At 43.7% G+C, this 15,658-nt stretch overlaps 1 protein-coding gene and 1 pseudogene across 2 annotated transcripts in view; one reads left to right on the plus strand and one right to left on the minus strand.

Annotated features, from left to right (window-relative positions):
- Window positions 1–13,656, minus strand: part of Psen1 (presenilin 1) — a 60,306-nt gene extending 46,650 nt beyond the window's left edge. The window contains exons 1-3 of one of the 2 annotated variants that reach the window (XM_055592848.1): window positions 13,539–13,656; window positions 2,544–2,615; window positions 2,314–2,453 (exon numbers count right to left, since the gene is read on the minus strand). In XM_055592848.1, coding sequence (XP_055448823.1) covers window positions 2,314–2,400 — 87 coding nt within the window. In that variant the 5' untranslated portion in view covers window positions 2,401–2,453; window positions 2,544–2,615; window positions 13,539–13,656. The remainder of the gene's footprint in view (window positions 1–2,313; window positions 2,454–2,543; window positions 2,616–13,538) is intronic. The other variant, XM_055592849.1, reaches the window with a different exon arrangement.
- Window positions 13,657–14,899: 1,243 nt separating this feature from the next.
- LOC129666156 (60S ribosomal protein L37-like) lies at window positions 14,900–15,219 on the plus strand (annotated as a pseudogene).
- Window positions 15,220–15,658: the final 439 nt, after the last annotated feature.

Genomic DNA, 15,658 nt, shown 5'->3' on the forward strand with positions numbered 1-15,658 from the left:
CTGGCTGCTCTTCCAGAGGTCCTGAGTTCAATTCCCGGCAACCACATGGTGGCTCACAACCATCTATAATGAGATCTGGTGTCCTCTTCTGGCCTACAGACAGAACACTGTATACATAATAAAATAAATAAATCTTAAAAAAAAAAAAAAAACCTAGTTTTTCTTTCCAAATTAAACACAGAGATTCATTTTATTGGGTTATGATTTCATTCAATTTAAGGTTAGTAAATAGAAACAGGTTTGGGAGAGCTCTGGTTTTGAACTGTAGTATCACAGAAAAATAATGAGTTGTTTTTAAGAAACACAGAATTTAAAAAATCTTAATAAAAATAGCCTCTACAAATAAGCTATATAGGTCAAATAATGAGCCCTTTAACTTTAATGAAGCTGGGTATTTGTTTGCTACACTCTAGATCAGTGGTTCTCAAACTGTGGGTTGTGACCCTCTGGGAGGGTCAAACAACCCTTTCACGGGGTCGCATATCAGATATTTACATTAGTGATTCATAACAGAAAATTACAGTTATGAAGTAGCATGAAAAGAATTCTATGGCTGGGGTCAGAGCAACACAAGGAACTGTATTAAAGGGTCACAGCACTAGGAGGGTTGAGAACCGCTGCTCTAGACTCTTAGAACATTATACAATAAAATTTTTAGAAATATCTGGGCTTTAAAAATATCAGCTATTTTCAGCTCTGTCACTCTTATCACACATCAAGTCCCTTCACTATAAATAAGACTATATATAGCAGCTTACAAGATGAAACCTGTTTTCTGGACTCCTGCAGCCTACCATTTCATTTCTTAAAGACATGTGACCCCATGAAAGAAGTTTGAAAGAACAAGATGTGCTTTCAAAGTTATCTCTAATGATGTTACCTACAACGCATAATGGTGTTTAAACTTACACAAGACATAAGCTAACTGAGTAAGACTTGCTTAGTCTTCTCCAAAATTACTTCAATTCATTATACTTGTGGTAGGAGTAACTGGTTCAGTCTTGACCCTATTAATCCTACATTCCAGTTTCAGGCTTAAACACTTAAGTTAGGAGAGAACTGACATTATTTAGTAAATCCTCTAACTTTACTGAAGGGAAAGTGAGGAAGTCTAAATCTTCAGAGTACAAATAAAATCTTGAGGATCATTTTGCATGCTTTCCTGTGTGTACACACACACACACACACACACAGGTGCCTCAGAAACCAGAAGAGTGCACCAGATCCTCTGGAGCTGGAGTTAAGAGGCATGAGCCACCTCACATAGACTCGGGGAACCCTGGGTCCTCTGGAAAAGCAGGAATTGCTCTGAACACCTGAGACATCTCTCCAGGCTCTGCATCTTCATTTGTGACTTGCCTTTTTTTGTTTGTTTGTTTTGTTTTGTTGTTTGAGACAGGGTTTCTCTGCGTAGCCTTGCCTTGGCTGGCCTGGACTCATTTTGTAGGCCAGGCTGGCTTTAGTGACAGCTTTTAGTAGCGAGTGCACACTAGCCCCCAAGGCAGCCTTGCAGAGCTTAGACTGGCGTTGTCAAGGTTTTCCTCCATCCTGGTTGCACCTCAGGAAATTCTGTCAATTCCCTCGACATTTCACAGGCCCACTGTGGAGTCTGCCTTCAGTCAGCAATGCTCAGCTAACATGGCTACAACATGGCTCAGCTTTAATATGTGCGTAGCCTGTGAAGAGTTTGTGTAAATGCATCACACATCCCTCTCCTGAACTCAGAACTTTGACATTTGACCCTGAGTTGTATACTCATTATACTAAATATTTACCAAAAGAATGCTGTCAGAAACTAATCAATACTAGAAAAAGTAATAAATTTACTCACTTCTTCCCATAGAAGATCAGGATCAAAATAAATTGTTAGCGTACAGATGGTCCCAATAGCCTTGTTTCAGGGTCCTGGCGACCTCTGATGTTATCACTTGGCGCCACCAGGTGTGCAGCCAGGTGAGCCTGATAGAAGGACCTCCCCAGCATTCCCCATCTCTCTCTCTCTCCCTTCTCCTCTCCCCTTTTCCCACAGTAGGCCTCCTTTATTCCAGCTATGTTGTAGTGGTATAATCCTTATTATAATACAAATAATGCAGACGGCACACATCAGAAGCTGGAGAAAGTTTCAGCTAGGGTGATATGAGGATAAGCCCCTGGCAGAACACAGTAAAACAAAAGCAGTTTTGGATCCCCTAGCACCACGGTTTTCCCCCTCAACACTACATTCAACAAGTAAAGACTCTGAGCAAAGCAGAGCAAACCTGGCCCCGCCTCGGCACCAGGAGGATGGTGGGAAGGTTCAGAAGCCAACTGTACCTGGCCACGGACGGCGCTACTGGAGTGGCTGTCCTCAGACATCTGCGCATTCTGGAAATAGGACAAGGGAGCGGGTATCTCTGTCATTGGAGCAACTGTGCAGAAATACCTTTTCAAAGGAAACAAAGCCTCTTGGGGTTCTGAAAAGGGAAAAAGAAAACAGAACTTTATGCTTTAAGATTACTCATTTCTTGTTAAATTCTGATGAATTACATTCTGTAGAAACAAACCTTTTTCTCATGTGTTCTCCTCCAGGCCAAGCTGCCTAAGGACCTTGAAGGGCTGCTGTCTCGTGTTGGCTCCTAGATTAAGTATGAAATAGGATTTTACCAAGCCACTCTTAGTCAAATCCACTCGTACTAATCAAACATCTGCAAGCCAGAAAGCAGGTGTTAACTTGCCGTTCATGACCTCTGGCTGACAGCTTAACTGTTAAGGGTATGGCCCTGAGAGACTTTAACTTCAGTCCAGGGAGTCACGTGATTTTAAGAGATGCTTTCAAATTTCTTTTTCTTTCTTTTTTGGTTTTTCAAGACAGGGTTTCTCTGTGTGGCCTGGCTGTTCTGAACTCAATCTGTAGACCAGGCTGGCCTCCCAAGGACTAAAGGAGTGCACCACCACTACCATCACCCTCATGCAAACTTCTTTGTCTATGCTGACAACTCTATGTTAACATTTCCATCTCCATAACATTACTTGTCTATTGCTTTCACTTTGGTCAATCTTTCCCTTGCGTCTCATTTCACCTTACACAACAGCCCTACCCCCACCTGGAGGGAAGATGGATAGGGTTTACCATTTATAAAAGCAGAACAAAGAAGGGGTTAAGGGTTGAGTTCTATGGCACAGTGCATGCTTAGCATGTGTGAAGCCCCGGGTTCAATCCCTAAAGCTCTCCAGTTCCTGGAGGGTGAAGGTGTGGACAGACGTGTCAGCATAAACAGATCCAGAGTTCAGAACACACATAGGAAGCAGAGGCAGGCGGATCTCAGAGAGTTCTAGCCCAGCGAGGGCTACACAGTGAGACCTTGTCTCAACAACAACAACCCACTCAAGCAGACCAGAACACTCGACCACAACATGGAACACTGAATTCTACAGGCAGGATGCCCTCCTCAGAGCCACTGTTTACCTCATCGGCTAATTCTTTAGACCAACAGTTCCTTTCATAGAAAAGCTTTAGAAACAGAAAAAAAGAACTATTTATATAACTAACTAATAACCTAACCAAGACATAGTACCAAAAAATAAATAGTATCTAAATATCATCATGGAGGGGTGAGGCTTATCTAGGCACTTACTGTGCTGGGTTCAACCTCAGCACTGCAAAAATCAAACAGAAATTAAAAACAAAATATGTACTTAGTGACTTCTCTTTTTTCACTATTCTGGTTCCTGTTCAATTTTAACTTCAGGATCTTCTACCTTCTAAAATATATATTCGAGGCCAGTCTCAAACCCTGGGACAAATAGCTGAGGTGCCTATTTAACATATCAAATTGGACCTGGCCACCAGGTTCTCCCAGCAACCCCTGGTCTCTACCTGTTACAGGGTACAGATGGCATAATCCTCGTTACTTCACAAATCTTGATGCACTAGCTCACTCCCAGGTTGCTTAGGCACCTGTAATGTTATCATTGGTCACTGCCACCAGAGGCCAGAGGCCGGGGGATAAAAGGACCCCTGCCTCCTCTCTCTCTCTCTCTCTCTCTCTCTCTCTCTCTCTCTCCCTCTCTCTGCTTTTGTTTCTCTGTCAGGGAGCCCCCTCCCCACCATGTCTCTCTCTCTCTCTCTCTCTCTTTCCCTCTCTCTCTCCACCTCCACCCAATAAATCTCTTTTATATCATATCTGTTATAAGCGGCATTTTAATATAAATCCTAACACCTCTACCCTGAACTCTCCAGCCTAGGGACTGGGAGAGCCTTCCCTAAAAGGCTCTTCCCTATACAATCTGGCCATTTGGTTATCAGCCCTCTTCTTTTACCCTTTGCCCTCTTTGCTGCTGCACCTGGTTCCCTTCTCTCCCTCCCCACCCTGTCCCATCCCTCCTCTTCACATAGCTCATGGTCACATCCACTCTGGACTCTCCCTGATGTCTCTGCCTCTAGCTATGTCTCCCTTTTATCTACAATAACCTTTCTCCTCCATAATTCCTAGGAGCAGTCATGGCCTTTCCTTTTCCTTTTTTTCTCACTCAGTGGCACACTCCTTTGATCCTAGCACTAGGGAAGCAGAGGCAAAAGGATCTCTGTGAGTTCAAGGTCAGCCTGACTGTTCTACATAGCCAGACAACCAGGAACACATATACATAAAGATCCTGTGTCAAAAATATAAAAATAAAATATGTATTCCTTTTTTTCTCCTAGAAAAAAATACATAAAGCAGTTTCTTTTAGTAAAAAATATCAGGTTCAAATTAACCCTTACTTAACTATCTATGTTCAGACCTCAAAAATCATGACAAATTGCTTTTTCAAGAGAGGAGTTTCCAAGTCTTCATGTTAGACAAGTCCTCTGCTAATCCGGAACCCCAGCCTTCTCTTGCCAAATTTCCAACCACTGCTGGAACATGTTCATCTTTCTCCTTCCTTGCATGCAAAATTTAAACAGAAAGTGAGAACTAGTGTTTTTATGTTCACTTTACCCACCCATTTTACAATAAAATCAATAACTGGGTGTGGTGGCACATGCCTTTAATCCTGGCATTCAGGAGGCACATCTCTGAGTTTGATGCCAACATAGCCTCACAATGAGACCATATCTCAAAAAAAAAAAAAAAAAAAGAAATCCCACAAGGAAGTGAACTGTCTCACCTCACCCAAGGTCGTTTCTGGTAACACAGGGTCCAAATCCACATACAGGACACTGTCCTCACAAAACAATGTCCCTGCCTCTAGGAGTCCACAGTAATTCAGACCAGGTTATATTAAACTCATTTTACTACAAGCAAAACTTGCTTACAAGTAAACAAGACCTTTAACATCAATAATTCCTCACACTATAAAATAAAATCTAAGATTTCCGAAGGATTCTCTACACAGTCCTAGCATTTCTTTTTAAAAAGGTAAGGTAGGATGGACTGGACGGGATTGTCGTTTTAATTTATGTCGTTTCTTTAATGCTCATACAGCCCCTTGGGTCATTAAAAGGAACCATATGAGGGCTTTCCCAAAGAAATCTTTTAAGAACACAGCCATCAGTTTAGCATATTCCCAATGTGATTTTCAAAGTTCTTTTCATAATCATTATTCCATTTGACTCTTTAAAAGTTCTCATGGGAGCCAGGTGGTGATGGCACAACCCTTTAATCCCAGCACTCTGGAGGCAAAGGCAGATAGATCTCTGAGTTCAAGGCCAGACTGCTCTACAGAGTGAGGTCCAGGACAGCCAGGGATACACAGAGAAACCCTGTCTCAAAAACAACAACAAAAAAAACCCAGCTCCTGTACTGGCTGGTTTTTTGTGTCAACTTGACACACACAAAAGTCATCAGAGAGAAAGGAGCCTCAGTTGAGGAAACACCTCCATGAGATCCAGCTGTAAGGTATTTTCTTAATTGTGATTGATGGGTCAGGGCCCAGCCCATTGTGGGTGGGGTGATTCCTGGGCTGGTGGTCCTGGGTTTTGTAGGAAAGCAGGCTGAGAAAGCCAGTAAGCCACACCCCTTCATGGCCTCTGCATCAGCTCCTGCCTCCAGGTTCAGGCCCTGTTTGAGTTCCTGTCCTGACTTCCTCCAATGACTATGATCTGGAAGTGTATGCAAATAAACCCTTCCCTCCCTAACTAGCTTTTTGGTCATGCTGTTTTTGTTGCAACAGAAACCCTGACAAAGACAGTTCCCTTAGCAGTTCTAGAGCTGGCTCAGTGGTTAAAGGGCATTTGCTGCTCTTGCAGAGGACTCAGCTTTGGTTCCCAGCACCCACACGGTGGCTCATAATTATTCATAACTCCTGTTTCAGGGCATCTAGTGTCTTCTTCTGACCTCCACAGGCACCAGGCACACAGATGTGCACAAATATACATACAGGCAAAACATTCACAACACATGAAATAAATCTACAAAGATTTCTGAAAATAAAAATTCTCATGAAGGGACAACAATTCTTCATGATGAATCCCCCAGCCCCCCAACCAGGGAGTTCTTTCTCTACCTCTCAAAAAAATCTTCCTTGCTCACCCTTCCCTCTACCCCCCAAAAAAATCTCACGAAGACTCTGTATTTAAATGTCATAAACAACAAGCAGATTAAGGGACAAATGAGTAACAACACCAATCCAAAACCCAGGTGGTGAGGATGCTCAGCTCAGGGCTCTTCTGGTCACCCGAGCAATCTCCCGAAGCTCTGAAGATCAAAGTGTGTAAGAAGAGCCTCCCTGATAGAATGTCTTCAGGAGCCCAGAAGCAGGCCACGGCCAGGTCATGAAACAAACACATACTGCTGGTACAAACAAAGAGGTAGGCCAAAACAGAGTTGATTTGGATCCAGTAACAGCCGAAAACAGCGATGGAAAAGTTCAATGACCCCACTGTTCAGGCAGCATGGCAGAAGATACTTGCAAATTTGATAACATTCTCGGCTGAGAGCTGGGAACACCACCAGCCAGTAGCTGGGAAGTGACTTGGCCTGCAGAGGGAGGAGGGAAGGGCTGCAGATCTTGGTGCTTTCCTTTCTGGACAGCTGCTGAAGACTGTCACACTGGGGTCTTTACTGCCGTCCATTGCCTTTCTCTCAGACACTTGTGTGGAGGCAAAGAGGCCAAAACCAAAAGGACAAACGTAAAAAGCAAAATCTCCGGCTAACAATCAGATTAGTTCTGCAGCTTGTGCTGCTCACCTTATATATCCAATTGAGACTGATTCCTAATGACCACAGTGCCTTACACCTGACATGGCCAGTCCATAAACTTACTATTCAACAGTGAGCAGGCTATCTATTCACACTTGGCCCCATACAAACGGCTCGGAAGGTAAGGGCAGGTACTTAGTCTCCTGACTGTTATAAAAGGACCCTATTCCCTTTTAGGGACACTCCTTGTTTCTGCCCACAGTATATTCTCTTTACTAGAACTTTCCCATTGATTCTGATCGGATAAATACTTTTATCTCCGCTTTGGGGCTTGTTCCTAGCACAACAAACTTAGGCAAACAAAGGAAAAAGAAGTCATTGTTGTGATGAGCAACTACAATTTCTACCAGACAAAGACACTAAGAACTGAGATGCAGCTCTGTGGCAGAGTGCTTGCCCAGGATGTGCAGTCCTGCGGTCCATCCTCAGTACTGGTGAAAACAAAGGCAGATACACAAAGGGAAAGAAAAAGCCCCAGAACTATGAACAGTCTCAAAGCTTAGACATGCTCCACAGAAAAGTCAACAAAGGGGCTGGGGAGACGGCCCAGTGGTTAAAGTGCTGGCTATGCATATGATTCCTCAGAACCCACTTAAATACTGGGTAAGTCTGCTCGCTGGTCTCTAATTCCAGAACACAGAGGCAGAGACTGGGGATCCCCCAAAGCTGGCTGGCTACACTAGCTGTATCAGTGAGCTCAGTGAATGAAGCGGAGAGTGATCCAGAAAGTCTTCAGAATTAGCCTCTAGCACACAAGACAGGCACACACCCATGTACACACACCACACATGAGGAAAAAGCCAAAAACATCTTTCAACAAGGAAACCTTCTCTATACATCCGACCTTCTAAACCATCTCGGGAGCAATTTTTAAAGTTTCAGAACAGGTTCCTAAAACAAAATCCCATTCAAGGAAGCACTCACAGAGTTGGTTGGGGAAGTAGCTGGGTTCATGGAGTACTTGCCTAGCAAACACCAAGCCCTGGGTTCAAATCCAAACACATAAACCAGGTATGGGTTTGAACATTTGTAATTCTAACACTTAGAAGTTCAAGGTCATCCTTGGCTCTTCAGTAAATCTGAAGCCAGACTGAACTACAAGAGACCTAATTAAAATTTTAAAGAAAAAAAAAAAAAAAAAAAAAAACAGAAGTACTTTCTCCCCACTCACTGCAGTCAAACCTCTGAACTTATTTTCTAACTCTTAAGACAAATGTAAACAAAACTGCTACTCAACAAAAACATTTTCCTGAGACATAATCATGACTTTACTACCACAGAGGGCTTGTGGCTTAATGTCCCTAAGCCACTTTATTCCTTCTTTCAATTTAAAAACTACTAAAATGATATCACAGTGCTAAAAAGTTTTCAAGGCGTGGAAAAATAAAAAGTTTTCAAGAGTCAAAGAGTTCCTGGTTTATTTTCCTACAAAAGTGGATGGTGTTGCCATGGCTTAAAGTGGGGGTCTCTAAAGGGGGGAAGGTGAAATCAGCCTACATACATACAAGAGCGCACCCACACGTACACACACACAGGCATGCGTACATGCGGGGGCACAGAGTCCAAGCAAAAGTTTATTTATTAAGTATATATTTCAAAGACAGACCTGAGTGGGCTACCAGGAAAGGCACAAAGAGCAAAATGGTGGGTTCTGGTCTGAGCTACAGATTTTAAAGATTTTTATGATGAATATCAATGAGGCGGGAGGCATATTCACAGTAAGGTGGCCCCTTTTACCTCATAAAGTGATGTTCTGACCCTAAGGGTTATCAAGATCCAATCTTTTTATTATTATTACCTCATACCTACTCTCTTTTTGAGATTGTTCTAAGTCATGATTTCAAGGTTGCCTATTAAACAACAACAACAAAAACTAAAGTTTTATCGTGAAAGTTTGGGCCAGGGTCTCACAGCTGACCAGCAGGCTGCACAAACAGGCACAAGGCTTTAGTTCCTTTTCAAGACCACCCCACACCCACACACTTCGTCCATTCATAACTATCTTCTACCTGTCATTTTGATAGCTGCTCCTTGACAAAGAGCCCAAATTATGACTACAGTGTGAATTTTGATTTATTTATTTTGGTTGGTAGGAAGCAAATATGCTAGGCAAGTGTTCGCCACTGAGTCACATCCTCAGCTTTTTCCTTGTTTATTTGTTCAAGACCTGTCTCACTATGTCGCCCTGGCTGGCCAGGAATTTGGTATGTAGATTAGGCTGACCTCAAACTCACAGAGACCCTCCTGCTTCTGCCCCCAGAGTGCTGGGATTAAAGGTGTAGGCTGGCATTTACGTATTTACTCAGACAGGGTCTTGCTCAAGATGCTTGACCATGAGGTCCTCTTGCTTCCAGCTCCTGAGTGCTAGGATTACAAAGCGTGTACCACCAAACCTGGTTCTACTGGGGTTTTTAAAGACTTGAATTCAATAATAGGTGACCAAACTATAAACTGCATTCTCTAACTGAAATAAAAATCACTTGACTTAGGAATATCCAAAACAGACTCTTGATTTTTAAGGTATGAAAAGCAAATCGTTTCCCCAACCCTACAAGAGATCTTTCGAAAGTGAGAGAACTAAAAGGAGCAACAGTGGTGATGCATCTGTTGAGGGTGGGTTTGTGGGCTGTTTTGTTTTTTTTTTCTTTTCTTTTTCCATCCCACTCCACCTCTGTGAACCATCTGTGGTAGATAAAATTATTATTCAGTAAATATTCTCTCATTCCTCTGGGAATGGTTAGCCTTCATGTCTTCTGGTTCAGGATCCTTGGATTCAATTAACTTTAGACTGAACACACACTTGCCATATACTTTTCTTTGTTCTTTCTTAATCAACACAGTGTAATGACTATTTCTACAGCATTTACATTAGCAGGTATTATAATGAAGAGACGATTTAAAGTATACAGGAGGATTAGGAAAGTATACAGAAGGCTTTGTAAGTAGTAAATACATTTTTGTTTGGATTTTTCTTCAGTGGTGGGGTATCAAGCAAGGTCTCGCTCTGAACATGACTCCATTCTCAGCCCCAAATTCTACACCATTTTATATGAGGGCGAGAGCATCCTCGGATTTGGGAAATCTAGTGGTCCTCGAAACCAATCCCCTGAGATGTCTTTGGCCTTATTTTCTAATGACATCCATTATCTACTGTCAGTCTTTAGGTGAGATCCTAAAATGTCTCTCTGTCAATGCGATCTCAGCAGAGTGACAGTGGCAGATAAGTGAACTATGTTTGTACAGTTGCCCTTGCCTTCTGATGCTCCTGGCACTGCCTGGAGAAGACACTAGCAAGGATTGGTAGTCTTTGCTCCTCAACCTGAGCCCCACAGTAAGACGCTCAAATCCAAATGGTCCCAGCCACCTACACACTTGCACCCTGAAGCAGACCCCTGAGTGAGACTTCAGTGCTCTAAGCTCGTAGGTTTGGAGGAGGTCTGCTATGGGGACTTTCTCTACAACTTGTTTTAAAACAAGTTGTCATTTTGATAGCTGCTCCTTGACAAAGAGAGGTTGGCTCAGAAGATGCAATGAGGATGAAGGAGGGTCAGCTCTGAATTTCTTATTTCAAACCTTCAGCATTAAATCTATTTAGAATATAGGCTTTCTTTTGGATTTTGTAAAGGCAGCATGATGTAAACATACATGTTGAAGAGTACTTAAAAGAGCCTTCAAATCACAAAAGCCAAAGACATCTAGGTCTACAGTGAAACAGACCACCAGCCTCAAAGTATGTCAAGACAGCAGGATCTAGGGAGATGATGGCTCAGTGGAAAAAACACTTGCTGTGAAAGTAAAAGCAACAGAGCTCAAATTCCCAGCACCACATCAAAACCAGGCATAGCTATTGTGCCTATAATCCCAACACTGAAGGGTAGGGACAAGAGGATCCAGGAGACTGATGGCCAGCCCAACCAGCTGAGATGGCTCCAGGTCCAATAAAGAGACCCTATCTTACAAACCAGGTATATGCTGAAGAGCATTTGCAGCACACACCTGACAACCTTAATTCAATCCCCAGAACCCACGCAAAGGTAGACAAGAACGATTCCACAAAATTATCCTTCATATTATGGCACCTGTGTATCAGAGCACACATGCTCACACACACACACAATATTTTAAAAATTAAAGATGGCTGTGGTGACAGATCTCTGTGAGCTAGAGGCCAGTCTGATCTACAGAATGAGTTCCAGGAAAGCCAGGGCTACATTGACAAACCCTGTTTCAAAAAAACTGAACAAGACAAAAAAAAAAATTAAATTAAAAAAAAACAGGGATGGCTCAGGCAGTAAAGGTACTGCCCCATCCGCCTGCAGACCTATGTTCAATCCCCAGTACCAACAAAAAGGTGGAAAGAGAAAGCTAACTTTAGACTTCTGAACATGCGCCATGGAATCCCCCTAACCCTGCACAAAAAAATAACATATTTTTTTAAATAAAGTGATAAAATAAGTAGAGAACACCACCCAGTGTCCTCCTCTGACCTCTGCATTTGCATGCATGGATGCATGCACCCACAAATACAGACAAAGACTGTAGCTTTGCATATAAAGTACACGCATGTAAACACAAATCACAAACCGGACCCATGCAATAATACTCTATGTAGTCTTTATATGTTCTATTTACCTACACAGCCTATAAATACACTATAATAAGTTCACATCAACTAGGACTAGGATCTTCTAATCTCATATTATTCACTCACCCTCTCTCAGTCATCAAGGCTGGTTTTGATTTTCTTGCTCCGCCTTGCAAGTAGCCGGGACTTCAAATGCATGCCACCATACCTGGCAACTATCTATAAAGACTCTTTCCCAGACAGTTATTTTAATAATTCTGTAATAAAGTTAATTTAACTGAGTCACTGTCTCAACCTTCTGTAGAAATGGATAGAATATAACGATTTTTTAATTAAAAATAAATATTTACATTTAATTAACTTGCTTAAATTCTTCCGCTTTTACTCAACTTAAAAGAGGAACTGGACAAGGCATTATAAAAACCAAACACCAGTTCTTCCAGCATCAAATAGGTATCGGGTTTCTTGTACACAACGAAACACTGACAGGGGCTGGGGATACTACAGAATCATATATTGCTTTTCTTCCCTTAAGAGCCTACTCTTGAGCTGGAAAGATAATTTGACACTGATTACCTATTAAAATAAAACTGTTAGCTATACTGGATTAACAAATCAATAAAACTAATTTCAACTGCTTCTTGTTGTCTTTAAAAATGTGTCTCTGGGAACACGTAAAACTAGTATTTGTGTTCACATTCATCTTTCAATGGTACAATGCTGTTCCAAATCTTCAGTCCCTTCTACAACACCAGGCCTTTCATTCCAAATCGCTGACAAAGCTTTGCTCCCTGAAGCTTCCCTGTGTTTTTTGACATTGCATTGTTGTGGTTCTCTGACACTCACTCTCCTCAGCTGCTTCCCCGCTCTCCTTCCACCTGGCTCTTTGTGAGTTCCCTAAGTGTCCACCCAGTTCGCTGATCCAACACAGAACAGTAAGTCTACTTAAGTGACCTATCCTTAGAGTTTACAGCTCTGACCTCAGGCCATCTTCACTCGCTGACACTTCAAAAGTGGTATTTCCAAACCTAACTTCCTTACTTCTCTCTCGTTCTCCAAACTTGAACCCAGTCAATCTTCCGCGTTAGCTGAACTGATCGCCTGTCCTATCCACGTTTCTTCTACGTTGCTGTTACAGAAACTCTCCTCTCCTCCAATTAAGTAAAAGGTACCTCAATTCTCTTATGCACCTCGGCCTCCCCTCCCAGACGGATGTGCCTGAAGCAAACCTCTGTTCATGGCAGTGCCACATTTGAAAACGTGAAAAGAAAAAGCAAGCGCTAAAGGCGCCCACAAGCGTCAGACACACATGCACCGTGACAGGTCTGATTAAAGAACAAGCGCCATCCGGCTGGCAATAGACACTGAGAAGTTAGCCCCGAGTGCCACTCACTTCTGGACTATGATACACTCGGAGCACGAGACGCGGAGTTTCACCAGTTGCTCAAGCAGAGCCAGCCTGGGGCGCTTCCTCTATCTCCTGCTCCACTCCTGTCCAGGAGGCCGCCCCCGACGCCAGCCACCTGCTCCGGGCCGCCCGGGAAAGCCTGCACTTCCGGGGACCGAAGCTCGGACTGAGGCGCCCTCAGCCTGGCGGCGGCTGGGCCGGACAAACCGGCTGCCCCCGTTTTCCCATGCGGGGCTCCCCGGTGTCCGCCCGGCCGGACCCCGCCCCTCATCCCCGAGGGCGCCCGCTACGCGGCCCGCAGGGACGCAGGCCCCGGCCCTCGGGCAGGCGCCGGCGAAGGCTGCCGCCAGGGACACCGTCCGCCCCGCACACCCCGGGCACGCACCTTCTCTCCTCCGCGCCCGGGCGGCCGGCTGGCAGCCTAGGTTTCAGCCTCAGCTGCCGCTGTTTTGTTTCCGACCAGAACTCGCGGCCCACTGAGCAGGTCGTCCTAGGCCCCGCCCTAGAGGTCTCATCGGTGTCGCAATTTCCGGCCCCGGCGACGTTGGCCACTAGACCCGGGAAGGGACGGCGCTTCCGGCGGCGCGCGCAGGCCGCGAGGGCTGGGAGCTGCTGCCGTCCTTGTTCCCTTGGCTAGGGCTTGTGCGTGAGTTGCGACCTAAGGTGTTCTCTCAGTCTACCTACAAGTTACATTTTCCCTTTGGTTTTGGTTGAGACTGTGGCTCGTGTGTTCCCTGCCGGTTTCAAATGTAGGCGTGGGCACTGCATGCCCCACTTGGCGATGACATTTTAAATCGAACACTTCCCTTTTCTCCATAGTACTTAGCTGAACAGCTCCTCAAAATGGATATAATTTACTGTTTTTGCCCTCAATAAAAGTCATTGGTGGGCAAACAGAATCTGAGAAACTGATTATTTTTTTTAAATTATTTTGTTTTAGTTTATGTGCATTAGTGTGAATGCGTCATATCCCTTGGAATTGGCATTACAGACAGTTGTGAGCTGCCATGTGGGTGCTAGGAATTGAACCCGGGCCCTTTGGAAGGGCAGATGATGCTCTTAACCACTGAGCCATCTCACCAGTCCAAGAAACTGATATTCTAGGCTCCAAATCTGAACGTTTTCCTAGACGGCATCTGGAGAACAGAATGTTCCTATCTTGCTTTCTGCATACACCAGACTTTATGTAACTATAAAGACCATTATCAACCGGGAACAGCACACCACACTCACATCTCACTTAACCAAAAGGGAACAGAGGTAAATTATTCGAACTCCCAAATAACCAGAAAACTGAAAATGAAGAGTGCTTACCGAGTACACACAAGGAACTAGGTTGTTTTCCTACCAGAGACAAACACAGCGGATAGACTGTAATACTCAGGAGATTGGGAGCAGGGCAGCGAGTTAAGGTTGGACTGGGCTGCTTAGCAAATTAAGGGGCAAACGGGGCTATACAAGGTACAATTACCTTTGGCTATTTCCCAGAATGCCTCGTTCTAATACTGGAGAATACATCTCCATTTTCTCCCCAACTCTCAACCCTGCTTCAATACACCCAGATTTCATTATTTTCATGCTTTTAAAACGTCATACTTGTGCTGGAGAGATGGCTAAATGGTTAAGAGCACTGCCCACTTTTCCTGGAGGTCTTGAGTTCAATTCCTAGCCACCACCTGTAATGGGATCTGACGCCCTCTTCTGGTGAGTGTGACGACAAAGCACTCAAATACATAAATAAGTAAAATGGTCACTCTTGCTCTTTGGTCTCGGCGGCGGCAGAAGCAAGATGAGGGAAAGAACGTCATCCTTTGGAAAGCGTCGCAATAAGACGCACACACTGTGCCGCTGTGGCTGTAAGAACTACCACCTTCAGATTTAGAAGACGACCTGTGGCAAATGTGGCTACCGTGCCAAGCGCAAGAGAAAATATAAACTGGAGTGCCAATACTACTGATCGGATGAGGCACTTACAAATTGTCTATGGCAGATTCAAGCATGGATTCCGTGAAGGAACGACACCTAAACCAAAGAGGGCAGCTGTTGCAGCATCCAGTTCATCTTGAGGATTTCGGTCAGTCAGAAAATAAAGGCTCTCGTTAAAAAGAAAAAAAAAAAAAGTCATACTTGGGACCTACGTCTTTTCTATCAGCGGACTGGCAGCTGGGAGGAGACGTACCATATATACCTAATTTCATACCGTTAGATTGTTCACTTAAATGGGGAGAATGCAGAAAACAGTGGAGAGAGACCACAGAAAGCAACACTACACACTTGCTAAACAAGCATGGTCTAAAACCCATCTTTAAAGTTCATTATTTTAATTGCAATGTTTGGTAGAATAACAAACGCTGTAAACTATACACAGAGAACCAATTTCAACAAACATTTTTTTTTGTGTGTGGAAAGATATTCATGGAGTATTGGTATGTAAAATTAAGAAAATGTGTCTTGAAACAAATCATAGTTCACCTGTGTTATAAAACTTGTCAATGAAAGCTATAT

The sequence above is a fragment of the Psammomys obesus genome, unplaced genomic scaffold (genome assembly GCF_907164565.1).
Source record: "Psammomys obesus unplaced genomic scaffold, mPsaObe1.curated_primary_1811, whole genome shotgun sequence".
In the NCBI taxonomy this organism is placed as follows: domain Eukaryota; kingdom Metazoa; phylum Chordata; class Mammalia; order Rodentia; family Muridae; genus Psammomys; species Psammomys obesus.